Source organism: Lissotriton vulgaris, chromosome 2_2 (genome assembly GCF_964263255.1).
Source record: "Lissotriton vulgaris chromosome 2_2, aLisVul1.2, whole genome shotgun sequence".
NCBI lineage: Eukaryota > Metazoa > Chordata > Amphibia > Caudata > Salamandridae > Lissotriton > Lissotriton vulgaris.
Window position 1 is genome coordinate 280,002,900 of NC_141688.1, and position 20,288 is coordinate 280,023,187.

The 20,288-nt window shown below is 44.5% G+C and overlaps 1 protein-coding gene across 1 annotated transcript in view; it reads right to left on the reverse strand.

Annotated features, from left to right (window-relative positions):
- Positions 1 to 16,009: 16,009 nt before the first annotated feature.
- LOC147729309 (1-aminocyclopropane-1-carboxylate synthase-like protein 1) overlaps positions 16,010 to 20,288 on the reverse strand; it is a 302,308-nt gene continuing 298,029 nt past the window's right edge. Inside the window, exons 13-14 of the mRNA XM_086959912.1 lie at positions 17,550 to 17,703; positions 16,010 to 16,140 (exon numbers count right to left, since the gene is read on the reverse strand). Coding sequence (XP_086816038.1) covers positions 16,010 to 16,140; positions 17,550 to 17,703 — 285 coding nt within the window. The remainder of the gene's footprint in view (positions 16,141 to 17,549; positions 17,704 to 20,288) is intronic.

Below are 20,288 nucleotides of genomic sequence, written 5' to 3' on the forward strand. Positions count from 1 at the left end.
CTTTTTTGAAAAAAAAATATAGCGGGGTGCACGCACCCGGTCGCGCACGGCAGTTTAAAATGGCGTTCTGCTCCATTTACATAAAAGTTTCAAAACGTAAAAAAGGAGGCAAGGTAGACACTCCCTGACCTACTACAGCTTCTCAGGGGTTCTAAGACGAATCTTGATGGGCCGAAAAACCCAATTTTCTTTGGAAAAATATAGCGGGGTGTGCGCACCCGGTCACGCACTCCGGTTTAAAATGGCGTTTTGCTCCAATAACATAATTGTTTCAAAACTTAAAAAGGAAGCAAGGTAGACACTACCTGACCCCCTAGAGCTTTTCAGGGACTCCCTAAACAACTCCGCCAGTCAAGAAAACTTTTTTTTCTGTTGAAAACATTTGCCGGAATTCATTGAAAAAACTATAGGTGGCAGCTACAATATAGTTAGGAATTAGCATTTAAAAAATCTTTGAAATTCACTGAAAAAAACATAGGTTTTACACACGTAATAGTTAGGAAGAATCATTCACAAAACCTTTGAAATCAATTGAAAAACCATAGGTTTTACACATGTTATAGTTAGGAAGTTATTATTATTATTATTAAATTGGTTTTGTACAGCGCCCAGTTACCCAAGAGCATCCCAGCGCTTTGCCACCAGAGAGTGTCAGAAATAGCGAGGACAGAAAAGATTAGCAGAAGAGGAAAGTTTTAAGTTGTTTTCGAAAGCGCAGAAGACATGGTTCCGCGCGCAAACATAGGGGGAGGGCATTCCAGAGGGTGGCCACGTCGACTGAGAATCTCCTTCCTCCTGATCAGGCCTTTTTTACCCTAGGGACAACAGTCAGGTGTTGCTGGTCTGAGCGTAAAGTTCTGCTGGCTTTATACGGGATCACCATCTTCTGAAGGACGGGGGGGCCTTTGCCTTGCAAGATTTTGTGTGCAAGGCATAGGGATTTAAATTTCACTCTTTCCCGTATTGGCAGCCAGTGTAGGGCCCTCAGTGCTGGTTTAGCAGAACGAGACATGGGGTTGTAAAGCATTCGTGCTGCCGCATTCTGAACTTGTTGGAGTCTGTTCAGAGTGCTCTCAGGGGCACCGAGGTAGATCGCATTGCTGAAGTCTAACCTAGACATAATCAGACCCTGGATTAGGAGCTTTCTAGATAGAAAAGGGATGAGTGGTAGTACCTTACGTACCGATCTGAGGAGACCAAAACAGACACCTGCAAGTTTGGAGGCCTGGGTTCTGAGGGAGAGATCTCGTTCCATCCAAATGCCCAGGCTCTTGTTCTCAGCCTTAGGTTCAGGAAGAGGTCCTAGGCAACTGGGCCAGGCCAAGCAGGGAAGAGCGGGATTTTTTGGTCCCATCAACATAATCTCCGTCTTGGACCCATTCAGTTTAAGTGCTGAGTCCCCCATCCAGGAATGGACCTGTGAGTGGCAGGCATGGAGTATCTGGGAGTTTTCCGAGGATTGGGAGAGGGCGAACACCAGATGGGTGTCGTCGGCATAGCTCACGATCTTGATGTTGAATGGAGCCACCACTTCCTCCAAGGGAGCCATATACACGTTAAATAGTGTAGGACTCAGGGAGGAGCCCTGAGGCACGCCACAGTGGAGGTGAGTGGATGCCAATCGTGCGCCCCCTTCCCACACCTGGAAAGATCTTTCGCTAAGGAATGACCTAAGCCAATTTAGCGCTGTCCCCCTTACTCCGGCGTCCGATAGTCTCTGGAGTAACACTCGGTGGTTAACAGTGTCGAACGCTGCACTCAGGTCCAGGAGGATCACTGCCATTGATCCCCCCGAGTCTAAAATGCAGCGGGCCTCCTCCATGACTGCCAGCAAGGCGGTGTCAGTGCCTTGGCCCGGGCGAAAGCCTGTTTGAGAGCTTTTTAACACACCATTGGACTCCACAAATTTGGATAACTGAAAGTTAACCAATTTTTCCGCGATTTTACTCAGCCCTGGGAGGAGCGAGATAGGCCTGTAATTGGCCATATCTAGGGGGTCTAGGGAAGGTTTTTTCAGGAGGGCTTTCACTATTGCGCTCTTCCACTTAGGTGGAACAATACCCGTGCCTAATGAGGCATTGATGACTTCAGTGATGGGCTCCACAATGGAGGGGGCAACCTGTTTAATGATCCTCATGGGGGCAACATCCCGAGGGGAGCCACTATTAATTGAACATAGGGCTTTAAGGACTTCATCCTTAGTGACTGGCCCAAAGGATTCCAAAGCTATCTGAGGACGACCCTCCCCCTCTAATAGCTCAGGTCCTATCTTGGGCTGGGGTAAAGAAATGAGGATTTTTTCGATTTTTGTGTGGAAGTATTCTGCCAGGTTATTGCATTTAACCTCCAAGTTCTCCGTGGGGGCAGAAGGTGTAGGAATCTTCAAAAGTTCTTTGACCACCAGGAAGGTTTCTCTTGAGGAGTTAGAGGCATTGCTAATTTTCTCCTAGAAAAACTGAGTTTTAGCCAGGCGGATGGCGGTTTTGTACCTCCTCATTGCCGTACGGTATTCCATCTTACTAGCTACCTCCCAGTTTTTTCTCCAGGAACGCTCTAATTTTTTGCGTGCCCTCCGCATAACCCTTAGCTCAGGTGTATACCAAGGGGCGGTGTGTAGTCTTTTCTCCCTTATGCCTGTCGATCTTATAGGGAGGACAGCATCTAAAGTGTTCGAAATCCATCTACAAAGGTCTGCTTCAGCTACGACAGGGTCCTGTGAAAGTGATGGGCGTGAGGCTTCCAGGCTACAAGTGAAGTTTTCCACTGATAGCCTGGCCCATGGTCTGTCAGGTGCACCAACACTAGAGGGGGGGATGCTTTCAAATGTAGTTTCCCAGGTAAAAGGGATCAGGAGGTGATCCGTCCATGGCAGAGGAATAGGGGGGGCTGCTTTCATGATGGAGATATTTGCAAAGATGGGGTCTAGCAGGTGGCCTTTGTTGTGGGTAGGCTCCAGGTTTATAAGGTCCATCCCATAAGTTTTAAGGTCATATAGGAGGGCAGTCACCAACCGCTCTTCCTGGTCATGAAAGTGGAGATTGAGGTCTCCCAGGGCAATGAAGTTTGTAGCAGAGGCAGCACAAACCATTACCGTTTCCATAAAAGAACTGGTAAAATTTCCAATATTTCCTGGGGGGCGATAAACTAACAGCCCCGACATAGCAACAGTAGGTGAGACTTGGAAGGAGAACTTAAAGCTCTCACAGTCTTCCACTTCGCCTTTCTGAATTCTGCAGGTCAGTGAGTTCTTATACAGAATGGCGACGCCTCCTCCTCGACCCAACGGTCGATCCTGTGAAAGAATAAGAAAGCCAGGGGGAAGGACGTTAACCATATCTGCTTCTCACCCTGCGTAAGCCATGTTTCTGTTAGAAACAAGATGTCTAACTCCTGTTCCAGAATGAGTAGATTAACCTCAAGCGAGTGCCTAGGGAGAGATCTACAATTCAAGAGACCGAGACGTAATGTGTATTTTCCCGCTGCTTGATTAGGGGGATGGCATAAGGCACAATAAGTAAAAGGTAAAGGATCTGTCTTGCACAGGGTACAATATGAAGGTGGCAGGGAGCGTAGATGAAGTAGTACTTCTCTGGAATACGTGCGAAGGGTACCTGGTAAAATCGGCAGAGTGTCTGGCCCTAGGCTCGGACGGGCGCAGACGGGAATGACTCTGGCACCATCAGCAGTGGATTGAGGGTGCGCGAAATATAGTTAGTACAACTAACTATATAGGAGCAATTTCAATGGTTTTTTAAATGCTAATTCCTAACTATATAAGGCCTGAAACATATGGTTTTTTAAGTGAATTTGCAAGGTTTTTTAAATGCTAATTCCTAACTATATAAGGCCTGAAACCTATGGTTTTTTAAGTGAATTTGCAAGGTTTTTTAAATGCTAATTCCTGACTATATAAGGCTTAAAACCTATGGGTTTTTTCAGTGAATTTGCAAGGTTTTTTAAATGCTAATTCCTAACTATATCAGGCGTGAAACCTATATTTTTTGTCAATAAATTTCAAAGTTTTGTAAATGCTAATTCTATTAGCGGATGAAGTTTATATATGTTATTATCCTTCTGGGACCACCTAAGCAGCCATCTTGTTTCTCAGGAGAAGTGAGGCACAAGAGAGCACAAAACAAGAGTGGAAAACGTGAAAAGGGGGCAGGGTTGAGACCCCCTGACCCCCTAACCCTTCTCAGGGGGTCCCAGAAGGACCACCAAGTGCAAAATATATATATATATTTTTTAAATCGCGGGGTACGCGCATGGTACGCGTACCATACGCGTACGGTGCGCGTACCCCGCGATTTTTTGGATTTTTTTTTTTTTGCCCTTGGGGGTCCTTTTGGGACCCCCTGAGAAGGGCTAGAGGGTTGGGGGGTCTCTACCTTGCCCCCTTTTCGTGTTTTCCACTCTTGTTTTGGGCTCTCTTGTGCCTCAGTTCTCCTGAAAAACAAGATGGTGGCCAACACTTCCTGGTTTGGACAGTTTGGAATGTTGACAGTCGACTGCCAGCCAATCAGAAACTCGCTTACGCACGTAAGGGTACGCGCACATATGCGTACGGTACGCGTACCGTACGCGTACGGTGCACGTACGGTGAGCGCATATAAATATATAATTTGCTCAAATTCAATTTTCTCAACAACTACTGGAGGGATTTTCACCAAATAAAGAAAAGGCACTACTGCATACCTGTCCCTACCATTTTGCCAAGTTTGGTGTAATTCCGTTCAGCCGTTCGCACTGTAGCCGTGTCTAAAGGTCCCATAGAAAATGCCATTTGAAAAATTTCAAATTCAATTTTCTCAAGAACTACTGGAGGGATTTACACCAAACATAAAAAAGGCACTGCTGCATACCAGTCCCTACCATTTTGCCAAATCTGGTGTAATTCCGTTCAGCCATTCGAGCTGTAGCCTTGTCAGAATGTCCCTATGGAAATTTACATGGGGAAAACACGTTTTGGGACCCCCTTTTTTCTCGGCCCCCGCTTGACGAATCCACCTGAAACTTTCAGGGAAGGAGCGGAGCACAGCGAGGCAAATTTAAGGAAAATTACAGGCAGATCCCTCAATCCGCGCCAAAGTTATTCCCAATAGTAGAATCTTCGGAATTTCCTATGGTAACTAGGTCCTAACTATATATACCTACTGGTGCCCGCCAGTAGGTAATATATGTATATATATTATATATATATATATATATATATATATATATATATATATATATATATATATATATATATATATATATATACTAGCAGCCCCAGCGTTGCCTGGGGGAAATGAGGCTTCAGGGCCAACCGCCTGCCCAGGCCCCCGCCAGCCCCGACATTGTCCGTGGTAGATTTTGAATGTATGCAGTATTTGCAAGGTCTCTGTAGAACCAAAAATGTCAAATCGGACCTTATCACAAACAATGCCATCCGGGATGGGAACTGTAGAAATATTTACAAGGGAGTGGTCTCATCGCACTTTGAGCGATGAAGAAAAAGGTTTCTATACCTTGCTTACCAGTACAATAGCAGAGCATTCTGGGAAATAAATAATGTCCATTCAACAGCAAAAAGAATACTGTCACAAAACCAATCCAGCTGACAAGGAAAAGCAACGAGATGGAAGATGGAACAAAGTATGGGGCATATTATCAAGAACGGAGTTAAGATTATTGCCGCTGTAGCGGCAGGAAACTGCTGTTCAAGCGGCGATTATGGGCTTGATAATATGCAAAGAGAATTGCTATAAAAGCCCATTTTCACACCAGAACATGGGCTACTATGGAAATTCACAAGGGCATATTATCAAGCCCATTATCACCACTGTAGCGGTCGCTAAAGAGGTGATAATTTTAACGCCGCTTCTTGATAATATGCCTCAAAGTCTCTTTGGGTTAAATAATAAATGCACGAGTTCCATGCAGTGGTTGGTCGGACAAATCTGAGGAAAAGTCATCAATGACGGAAAATTGCCAGAGACAGTCTGTGCAAAAATAGGTACCTCACCTGCTAGTGGAGAACTGGTTGTTAACTCCAAAAAGCAACGCTATTGTTAGAATGTGTTGTGGAAGACTGTGAATTCACATTTGGTATGTGTATGGTGTTGATAGATGTAACTGGACGTTGCAATACTTCAGTGTCAGATATTCCCTACCAGGGAACAGAAACTTCTGTGTTTGTTAATTCTTGCAAAGGGATTTTCTGGACGGTAGTGAGAGGAGGCAGGTAACTGCTATGGAGCCCTCGTGGTCTACTGTGTAGGACAGGTCACATGGTGCAGTTTGATTCAGGGAACTCAAATCTTTTCTGTACTGTGAGCTACTTATGTTCAATGAAACACATTTAGAGCTACTAATATTAGTGTTGTATAATTTCAATTTTGTTATCTGTATATTAATACACACAAGCAAAACCTTTCTGATGGAATAAGCTGGGCTGCACACAGATGAGCTACTCAGAGGTAGCTGGAGAGCAACAGTATCTCACGACCTACTGGTTGAAGACACCTGACCCTGCTCCAGCCAGGTTGCTCCTCACGCCGCGTAGCTCCACCTGACTACGCCCATGTAACCCCCCTGCTCCTGCCAAGGCCTTGGTCCGCCCGTATTTTCGCCTGTAACTGTGCTTTTTTCAATTGTGAGCTAGTGCTCTGTTTTCTGAAAAATGTGTGCTTCTGCCCTTTGTTTGTCACTTTTGTGCTCCCTGCTGTGCTTTTCTCCCTCCCCATGCCCTCTCGCCGGTCCTGCTTCCCGCTGCTTCAACCCCTGCGGCTCTGCCCCCCAGCTCCCATTTGTCCGCCGCCCCCACCCAGCTGCACCTCCCTCCCACCTCCCCCTCTTATGGCAGCCGCTATGTGCCACGCTGAAGGCGCGCCTAAGGCAAGCCCATCTGCACCCGTCCGCGTCTGGACCTCGCCCAGCGCCAGCACCCCTGGACCCCAAAGACACCACAACACCCGACTGCAGTACAACGCCAGCACCCTCCATGCACTAAACCCCAGATGTGAACACACCCAAGTGCCCTTCACCTGCCGGAACTGCAGTTTCTCCAGCATCTGACCTGCAAAACCACCAACCAACGAACCCAACCACCTGAGGTGCATCCTCCTCAACACTCGCTCTGCCCGCTAACAGGCCATCGAAATCTGGGACCTCCTCGACTCAACAGCCCCAGACGTCGCCTTCCTGATGGAAACCTGGCATACAAGATCGCCTGCAGAGACCGCACCAACGGAACAGGAGGTGGAATTGCCATCGTCCACAAGAACACCCTCTGCGTCTTGACCAGCAACAACAACACCCTCATCACCGACGAACACCTGCACTTCCAGATTCACACCGACCCCAACACCACCCTCAGAGGAACCCTTATCTACAGACCCCCTGGACACAGACCACAGTTCAGCGAATCCATCACCGACCTTATCAGCATCCACGCCCTCGCCTCCACAGACTACATCCTCCTCGGGGACCTGAAATTCCACCTCGAGAACAACAACAACATCAACTCCACCACCCTGATCGAAAACCTCGCCACCTCGAACTCAGACAGCTCGTGACAACAACCACCCACGCTGCCGGTCACATACTAGACCCCATCTTCTCCGCGAGCCCCCACGTCTTCTTGAACCACACCACCGAACCCCACTGGACGGACCACCACTGCGTCCATTTCACCTTCAGGAAGCCCACCAGGCACCACCGCACCCAACAGATGCCTCGTCGCGGCTGGGGCAAAATCACTAAAAAACAGCTAGCTACCACCCTCGCCCAGAGCCCACCAGCCGACTCCACAGGTGGAGCTAACGTGACACCGCCGCACTTAACCTCCGACAGTGGATCGAAGACTGCGCCAACACCCTCGCTCCGCTCAAAAGACCCACCGTCAGCCACACCAGCAAGAAAGCCACCTGGTTCACTGAAGACCTCCAGGCCTCCAAGCATGCATGCCGGAAACTGAAGAAGAACTGGCTACTCGACCGATCACCAGACAACTACACAGCCCTCAAGAACACCACCCGCAGACACCATCAACTCATCAGAAGCGCCAAAAGGACCGCATTCAGGGACCGCCTGGATAACAACGCACCCAACAGCAAAGAGCTCTTCAGCATCGTGAAGAAAGCCACCAAACCCCAGCTCCAACACCAACGACATCCCCCCTTCACAGGACCTGTGCGACTCACTGGCCACCTACTTCCATCGCAAGATCGCAGACATCCACGATAGCTACAATGCCACGACCGCCCATCCAACCACCGAGACCTCCACCCCGCGTCCACCAGCCGCCTGATCGTATGGTCCAATGTCAACGATAATGACACCATCAAAATCATGAACACCGTCCACTGAACACCGTCCACTCTGGAACCCCATCTGACCCATCAACATCTCCTTTGAGACAGCAACCTTCCCGGAGAGCTGGAAGCACGCCGAGATCAACGCCTCACTCAAGCAGCTCAAGGCGGACCCCAAGGACCTCAAGAACTTCTGCCCCATCTCCCTGCTCCCGTTCCCGGCGAAGGTCACCGAGAAAATCGTCAACAAGCTACTGACCAGCTACCCTCGAGGAGTACAATATTCTGGACCCATCCCAGTACGGCTTCCGCAGCAACCACAGCACCAAAACCACCCTCATCGCCGCCACCGACAACATCAGGACCCTGCTCGACAACGGAGAAACAGCAGCCCTCATCCTCCCGGACCTGTCAGCCGCCTTCGACACAGTCTGCCACCGCACACTCTGAACATACCTACACAATGTCGGAAACCAAGAGAAGGCCCTGGACTGGACCACATCCTTCCTCACCGGCAGAACTCAGAGAGTCCGCCTCCCACCCTTTCGCTCCACTGCCACCGAGATCATCTGCGGCATACCCCAGGGCCCTTCCCTCAGCCCAACGCTGTTCAACATCTACATGACACCGCTTGTCCACGTTGCCCCACAGCACAACCTCAACATCATCTCCTACGCTGACGACAATCAGCTAATCATCACCCTCACCAAAGACCCCCACACTGCCAAAACCAACCTCGACGAAGAAATGAAGGCCGTCGCCGAATGGATGAGGAAAAGCTGACTAAAGCTGAACTCAGACAAGACAGGTCCCCATCCTCGGCTCCACCCCTTCAGCCTGGGACGACTCCTGGTGGCCGACTTCACTGGGAACAGTCCAGACACCCACTGACCATGCACGCAACCTGGGGGTCATCCTCGACTCCACCCTCTCCATGACTAAACAGGTCAACGCCATCTCCTCATCCTGCTGCAATATCCTATGAATGCTCCGCAGGATCTTCAAGTGGATCTCGACCGAAACGAGAAGAACCATCACCCAGGCCCTCGTCTCCAGCAGGCTTGACTACGGAAATGCCCTCTACGCAGGAACATCAACCAAGCTCTTGAGACGGCTGCAATGCATCCAGAACACCACAGCACGACTGATCCTCGACATACCCCGCCGCAACCATATCACACCCCACCTGAGAGACCTACACTGGCTTCCCGTCAACAAGAGGATAACCTACAAGCTCCTCATCCACGCACACAAAGCCCTCCACAACGCCGGCCCAGTGTACCTCAACAGAGGGCTGAGTTTCTACACCCCTACCCGCAAGCTCCGCTCCTCTGGTCTCGCTCTTGCCACAGTGCCCCGCATCCGAAAAACGACTGGCGGCGGCAGATCCTTCTCCCACCTTGCCACCAAGACCTGGAACACCCTCCCCACCAACTTACGGCAGACCCAGGACTTACTGGCCTTCAGAAGACTCCTCAACACCTGGCTCTTTGATCAGCAGCACCACCCCAATCCCCCCCGGGCCTTGCGACCCTCATGGGTATGTAGCGTGCTTAACAAATGTCCTGATTGATTGATTACAAATCTTTTGTAATATTCTTTAGGTATTTTTTAATGAGAATTCTTTATTCATTTTTATCCTTTAGCACATGGCTTTTAAGTTGCATACTAAAGGAAGAAAAAGAATAAAGAATAATAATTTTAAGTCACTTACCAAAGGAAGAAAATTAAAGAAGAATTATAAAAAAAATGCCTAAAGTATTGTGTACTGTGAAGAATATGGACTGTATGTGTGTTTTTTTCTTTTTTGTCTGAACTCATACAAATACAAAGGACACGTTTTTCTAGAGAGCTTTACCATTATAGATTTAATCGATAAAATTGTGTTTGCGACTTGATTATAGTAAATTTTGTCAAATACCTCCTTTCAGACTCTATATTTTGGCAGAAAAAGCCAGTCGAAATGTCTAATGATGCTTTGTATTTTTTGCGCACAATATTGTTCGCTAGTGCTGCGCTGTGTGAATTTTATGCGAGTGCAACCGTTTAATTGAGTGTAGTCTGAGACTAAGCAGGCACAATGGTCTGGTTACGCTACCCGAAATAAAGGATGGTATATTGATGAGATACAAGACTCAATTATGCCTTCATATTCAAGCTGTGTTAGAATTTCTCTAACTTAGTATTTAGCTTCATGTTTAATTAGGTATTGTATTTACACGTGTGGGCTGGACCTTATGGCTATTATATTTTAAGGTGAATCTTCATCCCAGCCCACATAGTTGCGTTATAATACCAGGGCTTGTGCAAAAGCCCACTCCTTGACATTTGCTTGTTAACTGCAATAGGAACAAGGACAGAGAAGGATGGTAATATTATATTTTCCTCTAACTGGAATATTTGTACAAACTAAAGTGGCCAATCTTTTATAACTTTTTCTCTATTTTTCTTATTATCCTAGTGGTTTTTTTCAAATATTCTATGGCTTGCTTCTGGGTGTCCTCTTCAAAATGTATCTTTAATTGAGGTTTATTAAGTCTGACCCTCAAATTATCTCGACCTACAGATGTGTAGGTTTCAGAAATAATTTTAGGTAGTTTGCGCCCTTGGTCTGCCAAAGCGACCTGCACATGCCTTTGGCATACTGCCAGTGCTGCTGCTTCCCCTTGATTATTACTGAAAATGATTGAGGCTACTATGGTATAGTTGCCTCTCACTTTCATCCACAAATCCAGAGCAGGGACTGTCCCCTACTCGTTGTGCACATCAGGCAAAACAGATATGGATTGTGTACCATGAGTGTTGGTATAGATTGCAGCAAGTACTAGGCTTCAAGTGGCACATCCTTCTACCTGAGAAACCATCCCCGAAGGTCAACACATTGTGAGACTTCTGTGTTTATCTTGGGGTCCCATATGTGGAAACACTGCTTTAAGCTGATTTGTTTAGGCGCAATACAGTACGGAATCTTTCCATGTCCGTTAGGAACCTCACCCATAATTGCATAAATAGTGACTGGACTAATTGCTGAGATTACTAAATGTGGATGCGCTGCTTGAGCAGCCCTCGATGGGTGTGTTGTTATTGTTCACATAATGAACTGTGTTAAACGTTTGTATAATCTAACTAGATCGGTGTAAAGTGTGCACAGCTGTCCTGCTGGGAGTGCTTCTAATTGTGTGTATGGTGTGTAGATGGCTGGGACTGGCCATTTTGCCACATCCTTGCTGGGGATGTGGTAGGGCACACTGGATAAAGTTTGTGTGTTCCTGAAATGTAAATGCTATTTCTAAATCTTCATTAGGTCTGCAATTGTTAGGAATTAATGTTGTAGTGTATGTGTGAAACGTTCCAGTGTTGGTGTCTACTGCTGGAATTGTTACCCATTAACAGAATAACTGACCCCTCTTTGATCTCTACCACTAAGATAGTATCTCCGCCTGCAAGAGCGAGCCCAGAATGTTGTAACCTCTGTGTTACTACATGTCTGCAGTTTTGCGGTTCAACTGCTGGTGTTGCGTTAGCCATTTTAATAAATGGAATTCAGAGACATAAAACTATAGTGGGGTGATCCTTTGAACGGTTATTATGGGTTTCCTATTTTAGCTGAGAAAGACTTTTCGCTAACACCGTGGACGTTTCCGTTAAAAGGTGACTAGGGGCTTTGGGCAAATGTGAGAAAACTACTCAGGAAACAGATTAAATAAGTACCTGACCTATAACGTTGTTGGAGCCATGTCGTATGGTTCCTACTAATTTAATAACACTGTGTGTTTGCACAACATTAGTGTTAAAACTATGGAGACCATGTCCACTCATACCATCAGAATATGTTTACCTGGTTCCTTTCTAGCTCACATTTTGCCATCTGGACCCGTAAACCTATCAGGGTACCTGATAGTGTCTGAAACCTCAGAAAATAACATCCCTAATTCCCCAAAGCAAATCGTGGAAACCGTTCATCCTTTTGTTGTTATCTCAGGCATGCTTAAAGGGAGACACAAGGAATACGCAAACTGGCATTTTAAACATTTATTGAGCAATCAGCTTATTGTTTAAAATACGTCCGCTGTAATGATTAGTAGAAGGAAACAGAGCATTGTAACCAGCATAGCTAGAATGGTAAAAAAAAAGTAAATAATTCAACCATTATAATTATTGCATTGACTATATGAATAGATATAATTCTTATCCTACCCAGCACTACCTATCCTAGAAAACACAGGATGAATGTGTTTCTGCCTCATACCTAGGAGCGGTCCAGCTCCCCGTTTACCATTGTGCGTGTCTCCTGCGGATCCCAGTCTGGTGTAGAACAGGCTGCCATTCCTCACAGGATAGCACACTGGGATTGAATTGAGGAACATGGTGACCACTACAATCCATGGAAATGCTAGTCAGCGGAACAAAGCTTGGGTGAGTTTATATAATAAAAACTGGAACCATTTGCACTTTGCCTGAGTTCAAATCCAGCTGTCATTGTCAATTCTACCAATTCAGAGCTGTCTCCGAGCACACAATAGTATGGCAAGGGCAGTTTTTACGGTGTACATGGTCCTTGGACAGATTGTACCATGGTCTGATAAGGTGTCTAAGAAGAAATGTATATATAAGCAAAACAATTTCTGAGTACACTATTGCACGTGAGCAAAATGTGCTAAAAGTCATTGTCCATAAAGATGTCAGCTGGAAATGTGGACATATAAAAATAGGAACATTTGTGCATGGGCCCTATTAAACTCACAATAGCACAGACAGACGGAACAAGGGAATGCGCACAGTGGGAAGGGGACTTGAGAACATGGAGCAGGTAGGCCAAGACACTGGGTGTGAGACATCAAAACATCCAGGCAATGCAGCAGGCAGATGGACACAGAGACTGAAATCACCGTCAAAAGGCGATGGCACTTGCAGACACTGCTTACTGTTTACAAATGACCTCCACAGAAAGGCTTCTAGATATTCCTGAGACTTGCTGCAATACTGCTGTCCTCTCAAACCTACTAGACACATTTTCCTGCTGATCTTTCTTTTTTTCTAACAGGCAATTTAAAATCATGAATCAGGATAATGGAAGAGAACAGTCTAGTGATATGCAGTACTAAAGCATAATGGGTGTTTGTTATAATGCTCACCACCCGCTTGTCTGATCCAGTTCAACGGAGTCTGCAGGACTAAAACAGCAGTTGTTTCGAAGAATGTGTCCCCTTTCTGGTGAACAATACTGCATTTCCCCTTGTGCCAGCCAGAACGAGAAAGTAAGACATATGACTGATGTGTCCTTGCACAGGAGGTTTGAGACAAACATGACTACTGTTAGTGCATACAATGGAAACCCATTTCCATCTTTTATGATACAGCTCTCTTGTACTGTTACCTTAACTTATTTGTCAGTGAGCACTGGTTTGGGAAACACAGAGGCTCTTCAGAAAGTGCACCTGCAGGAGGTAGCATGTTTTAGAGTCTTCATGATTAGAAGACATTGTTGAAATTTTAGGGCTAACCACTTTCTCCATTGGTGTGATGCTGTTCTCTGTGCTCACAGACAGCAGTTTCATTGCAGTGAGCCTGTTTATCTGTATAATATGTTGACGTGCCCAAGCCCACAACAGAAACGAAGCTGGTGAGCCGATGATGTGGCAGTTCTTACATCAACTCCCACGGAGGCTATTCGAAGGGTGGAAATAGAGGCAAAAAATTTTGGAAGGGTTTCAGGGTATTCTCTGAATACTAATAAAACACAAATAATTAAGAATAATAATGCAGTATGTAATGACCATAGGGTTGTACAAACAGGTGTTTAACTTGGTATTACAATTGCCTCAGAATTGGACAAAGTGGTGGAATTGAATATAGTTCCTATTATAGCTAAGGTTCGAAGGGATTTATACAGACTGCATAACCTCCACCTCTCTTTAGTTGGCGGAATAAACATTATCAAGATGCTAGTGTTACCAAAGTTTCTATATATATTTAGGGCAATCCCACTGATGTTTGACAACTCCTGGTTTAAAAAGCTAGAAGACATGATTACTAGGTTTATATGGTCCAAAGGAAAGACCAGAAGAGCACTACGTTTCATGGCACTCCCAAGACAACGAGGAGGATGGGCACTACCAGATTTGAAACTATATTATTGGGCCGCCGCCTTGCAAAATATGGTGGGTTTAATTGGCGGTGCAGAAATGGAGGGGGATGATGAGTTAGGAACCCTGGCAAAATTTGGTCTCCTGCTGGGAGAAGATATTAACAATGTACTTGATATTTTGATTCTGCATACTATAAGAGAACTCGTTTCAAGACACATATGGCAGCATACAATATCTGGAAAGCCTTCAGTAAGAGATATGGCTTAGGTAAAAATAATAGATACACAAGAATGAAGAATAATTCAAATTTTCCGATCTAGCATTCACGGTTTGGGTACAAAAGGGAATTATTAAAATTGGAGATATGATGGGATCTGATGGTCTCATGCAGTTCTCAGAGATTCAAGCAAAATATGGGATAGAAACAAGGTATTTTTTTAAGTACCTTCAAGTAAGACGTTTTTTGTTAAATAAAAGAGGGGGAACTGCCGGAGTTGAGAAAAACAATATTTTGGAGCTGGTACAGGAAGAAATTGATTGTAGTATTAAAAGGTTTTACTATGAATTAATAGAATCAAAACAAGATGACTTGGAGAAATGGGGGGAAAGCTGGGCAACTAAATTAGATGCTGAAATAGATTGCTTTAATATATCATTAGAGTTGGGTCAGAATGTTTTGTGTTCTACAGCTTTCCAGGCGCAACACTACAAGACATTGTATCACCTGTATTATACTCCGGCAAAAATTGCTCAATGGGGAGCTACAACTGGTATTAATTGTGCAAGATGTGGAAGCCTGCAAGCTGATATTATACATGTTTTTGCAACATGCCCATCATTATCTACAATTCTGAATGAAATAGAGACTTATATGCAAAAGGCGTTGAGAATAACAGTTAATTTAACCCCCACTTTAATCTTGTTGGGTGTAACCTCCGACGGTATACAGGTGGAAGAACGTTATTTTATTTTTGTGGCCATGGCAATATTAAGGTTATGTATTGCATCAGCTTGGCTGGACCCAATACCATCGACATATCAACAATGGTTGGCAAGGATTTTAAATATATATAATTTGGAAAAAGCAATCTATGCTAGAAGGGGAAAGAAAGGGAGGAAACTGGGATTGAAAATATGGGAACCAATAACTAGATGGAAAGATGAGATTTAGGATAATTGATTTAGGATATTGAACTGTATATAGAGACGTATTGATGATCAATGTTAACAATTATTGAGATAAGATGTACTAGCTACAATGTATTTATGTTATAACTTTCTGATTTTCTATTATACCCTGGCCCTTGTTTATATATCTTTGGGATTCATGAATTTATTCCTCAATTGTGTATGTACAAAGCAAATTCATTTACATGTTATGTTGTGCTTCTTGCCCTCGGTTTAGGGGGTAAAATGGACAAAAAAACCTCAATAAAAAATATTAAAAAAAAAAAAAGAAACGAAGCTGGTGCACATGATCAGTCCAGAGCCTAGTGCTTGCCCATTAACCTGACACACACATCAAAGACCACAGGGTTCTCCTGAGCGAACTGTTCCACTGTATTCTTTTGAAGTCTGCCTGAGGATCGCATCTGCTGCTGCAAAAAACCAATCAGGTTGCCCAGGTTAGGCTTGGTGGCTGGAGATGTAGATGCTGTCTGCCTTTCCATCTGGCTCTGCCTGGTCCAGCTGACTCCTTCCTTTTGCCGCCATCTCGCCTTCTATCGCCACCAACACTTTACGGATCCTCTGCATTCCTATGGGTAAAACAGAGTGGATGCAGCAGCTTAGAAAGTTCTACATGCCATTTTACAAGATTTTCAACCATACCGCACTGCAGTCACAATCCTGGTCTACAGTGCGGCACCATTAATGGGACCTTTACCTGCGGTTAACCAGAGGCTTGTGTTACACCGAAAAACGGAGAATTAGATATCATTTGGACCAGCTTAAAAATTCGACACAATTTCACAATATTCTAGGGAGATGCACTTATAAACAAAAAGCATCCATTCCGGAACCAACATCAAGAAATCCCCAATTGGCAAAGATGATTTTCATCGACCAATTTAAACAAAACATTATTAAAACAGATTACTAGTGGCATTTATAGCCATATTTTATATGGCAGCTATCATGAAGCTTATATACATAAGAAGGGTCAGAAGGGAATATTTAATGACCATGCATTGCTATCATCCCTAACGTATAGCAAACTAATAAATGGAATAGCAATGGGTCAGATAAGGTAGAACTATCTAAAATCTGTGTGATCAAATCAAGTATACAGTCACGAAATCCACAAGGAGTAATTCGTGGTGAAAAATAATTTTTCCCATCAGATACCCATCCTGTACCGCCCTACATCATTTGGGAACCTTCACCCGAAGGAAGTGGTAAACATCCACTGTAGATTAGGTAGACTGTAGCCTAATCTGGTGAAAGGAAACTAGGATGTAGTGGCAAATTGAGTGGCATCAGGGAGTAGTCTGACTAGCAGTGCGAAACTTAAATGATAGTGGTGCTAAGTGCAAAATGAGTGAGTAAGATTGGGTTGTGGAAGTGGAAGGGGACAATTTTAATAGAATCCTATCCACACCCAAGGCTAAAAACAGAGCAAAGTAGTGTTCAACAAATGACTACTAAGATGGATTGTAGGTCGACATGTTTCTGCAGTTGGTGTAGAGTCAAACGATCTCTTCCTGCTTCATCAGGACCTTAACATAATGCTACTGCTTAGTGTACAAAAAGTGAGAAAAATAAATGAAATTCATACCTCCCACGAAGACAGCCCAGACGGACGTCCGGAGTACCGACGGACAGAGCGGTGCTCCATTTATACCTGAGCTGCAGCCAGGTGAGGTGGAGAGTGTATTCCCCACAAATTGGGTGATATGAATTTCATTTATTTTTCTCACTTTTTGTACACTAAGCAGTAGCATTATGTTAAGGTCCTGATGAGGTCATGTACTCAAACCTAGTCATCCACTGGTATACAGATTACAGGCACTTGATTCCCTCACAGTGATGAAGGAAGGGTACATGAATAGGACAGGAGGTATTCTAGAAGTTATGACCAGAAGGACAAAGAAAATTCAACAAGGCTCAGAAGAAGTAGAAAAACAGTCTGCAAGAAAAGACTATAGGAACAGGCCAAGACACCCACCTAATTGTAAACGATGAATTTTGTCGGCAAATATGAACCGAAACCAGCCCGGTTCACAGCACTCAAATGACTTTCCATATAAGAGAAAGACTTTGTTATCCAGGAAACGTCTCCACAACTTAACTTCCTCTTCAAATGTGACCGTCTGTAGGTACTGTCAGGTCAACAACAAAATAAAAGCAAAGATAAGAAATGATGGTAGGTGACAAGGATATTCCCTCTATAACTACTGTCAACATAAAAGCAAGGAGAGCAGTCTGGATATAAACAATGAAAACAGTGTTTAACCAAATGTATTTGTCACTCGACTGGACCTTCTACTTTCTGGGAGTAAGGTTAGGGGAATCCTATTGCATCGGTAAATCCCAATGGTATCTTTGGGATATATGTGTTTAATCTTACGTAATGAGGTCAGTACACAGTGGGCTCGATTCACAGAACTAACTTTAGACATAATCCTAAACTCACTACCATTTTGGTATTCACAGAAGGCACTTACACATCAATGAGTAAATGGCTTCTGTGAATACCAAAATGAGTAAATGGTAGTAAGTTTAGGATTTTGTCTTAAGTTAGTTCTGTGAATCGGGCCATATATTACTGGTGCAATCTAAAAAGGGACAACATTCTAAAGATATAATTGGCAGTTTACGTTATGGCTTAAAAGAGATGAGAACCCATGTAGCATCCTGGTAGAAATATAGGACTCCAACTACCCTTAACAATGCCATTAATACAGCTTTGGCATTCACCCCAACTTCTTCCTGGAACATTTTGTGCTGATCCGTCAAGCGGGGGCCAAGAAAACATTATAGTTTACTGAAGTAACTGTAACTTTGACTGCTTATGACCTCACATACTACATTACTCAAGACATTTTCTATGACATCACCGATAGCATCACTTAAGTTAACAATAACTGTTGAATTTTAGTGGTTTTTTTCTAGTTTATTATATTATGTTCAAATTGACTTCTTCATCAACTATAACTTTATTTTAACCTCAGTTTTTTCAGTGAATATATCATAAACCTTTTCCCTGTATACCCTTATGACATACATGCACACCCGTAATGTTCCGGACATGGTTGCACAAGATCAGCGCAAACATCTGAAAAGGCATTGAGCATAGTAGCGGACAGAGACCCCTACAGTGAAGAAGTTAAACATCTTCTGGAGATCCTCAGGTTGGAAAATATCCTATCCCCTTCTGGGTTTCACAAGTCTGTGTTCACCATCCAGATGTATCCCTAAGAACTGTAGATATTTCAATAGAGTCATGGCTAGCCCACTGAGAGGCTCAGCTCTGTCTGGAACTCCGGCTGTGCACAAGTACTGAAGCTCCTCCTAGTAGTTATATATACAAATAGGGTACACGTATTGCTTATCTTGTCTTAGGTTGGCCTTAAATAGCACCAGACATTGATAAAAACTCTTGGCAGTGCACTGAATGCAAGGACTTAATTCAGACTTACAGTTCTTTAGGTAAATCGGGAAATTAAATGAGACTTTTCCTCCAGATCGACTGGAAAAAAACATCACCTTGTTTCAGAGCTGAAATCCAGCTCTTTAGAATCACTCTACAACAACATGGCTTCCTTATGTATTGGTTTAATTTCCTTAGGATGAAGCTAGAACATCAGCCTCAGGACTTCTTCGGTACGACAAAGTAGATGCGTTCACCCCTTTGTTGCACTCACTAAGGATAACTGTTTTCACTGCCCATTATTCCAGATGTTGCTCCACTTTCTTCCTTGGTATACTCCACTGTTTATTACTGGTAGGAGGGGTCTGTGTTGCCCCCCCACAAACTCTGGGTTGTATAGAGCTGACTAGGTCCATGGGGATAATCTGTTTCCAAATATCAGTGATTCCCCTTACTTAGGTGTAAAAAGTTTGAATAAGTACTACTCAGTAAAAAAATTGTTTAGAATAGTGAGACCAGCAGATGTTTTGTACTGCTAATACTGTCCTCTCTGTTTCAAAGGGAAAGCAGAGAACAATTAGTAGTTGATAAATTGATGGATATCAGTTGGTGTTGAAAATCTTTTCATGTTACCCTTAAAGGGACAACATCCTGAAATGATGACCTTGCCTTTGGTTTGAACCCAGCTTTGATCACCCAAGTTTCAGCTTAAACTAACTTTGACTGCCCCCTGCCCATGTGATGAAAACACGCTACAGACATATTGACAAAAGTTGTTACTGCTTCGGTTACGGTCGTCTATCCCTCCTTAACGTGACGTAAATATAACATGTGAGTTTGTAAAGCACTTATTGGTTTCTTGGTGCTCAGTGACAGAGTTATCGCTACCCATCATAATGGAATTCTTTTTATCAGCCTCAAGAGAATGAAGGCTGTGTGGACACAAAGTCACAGACTTATCCCTGCAGTGAAGGCATTAACCCATTGAGCCATTATACCCGGCTATAACTGTGGCCTCTTTCAATTCCATTGTTAGGAGGAAAGACAGGTATTGGCAATGTTAAAATGTCTGGCCTTGGTAACTTAGGGCCCGATTCACAGAACTACTTTTACCACATCGGTGCTCATGATGAGCTCAGCTCGTCATGAGGCACTGTGGCGCTGTGCTCATGACGAGCTGCGCTCGTCATAATGGCCGTGGAATGCCCATGCGGGGATAATTCCCTTGCTGTGCTGGGCGTTCCACTAAACGGGCGTGGTCATGACGAGCTCAGCTCGTCATGAGCACAGTGCCACCGCGCAGCCTGACGTGCC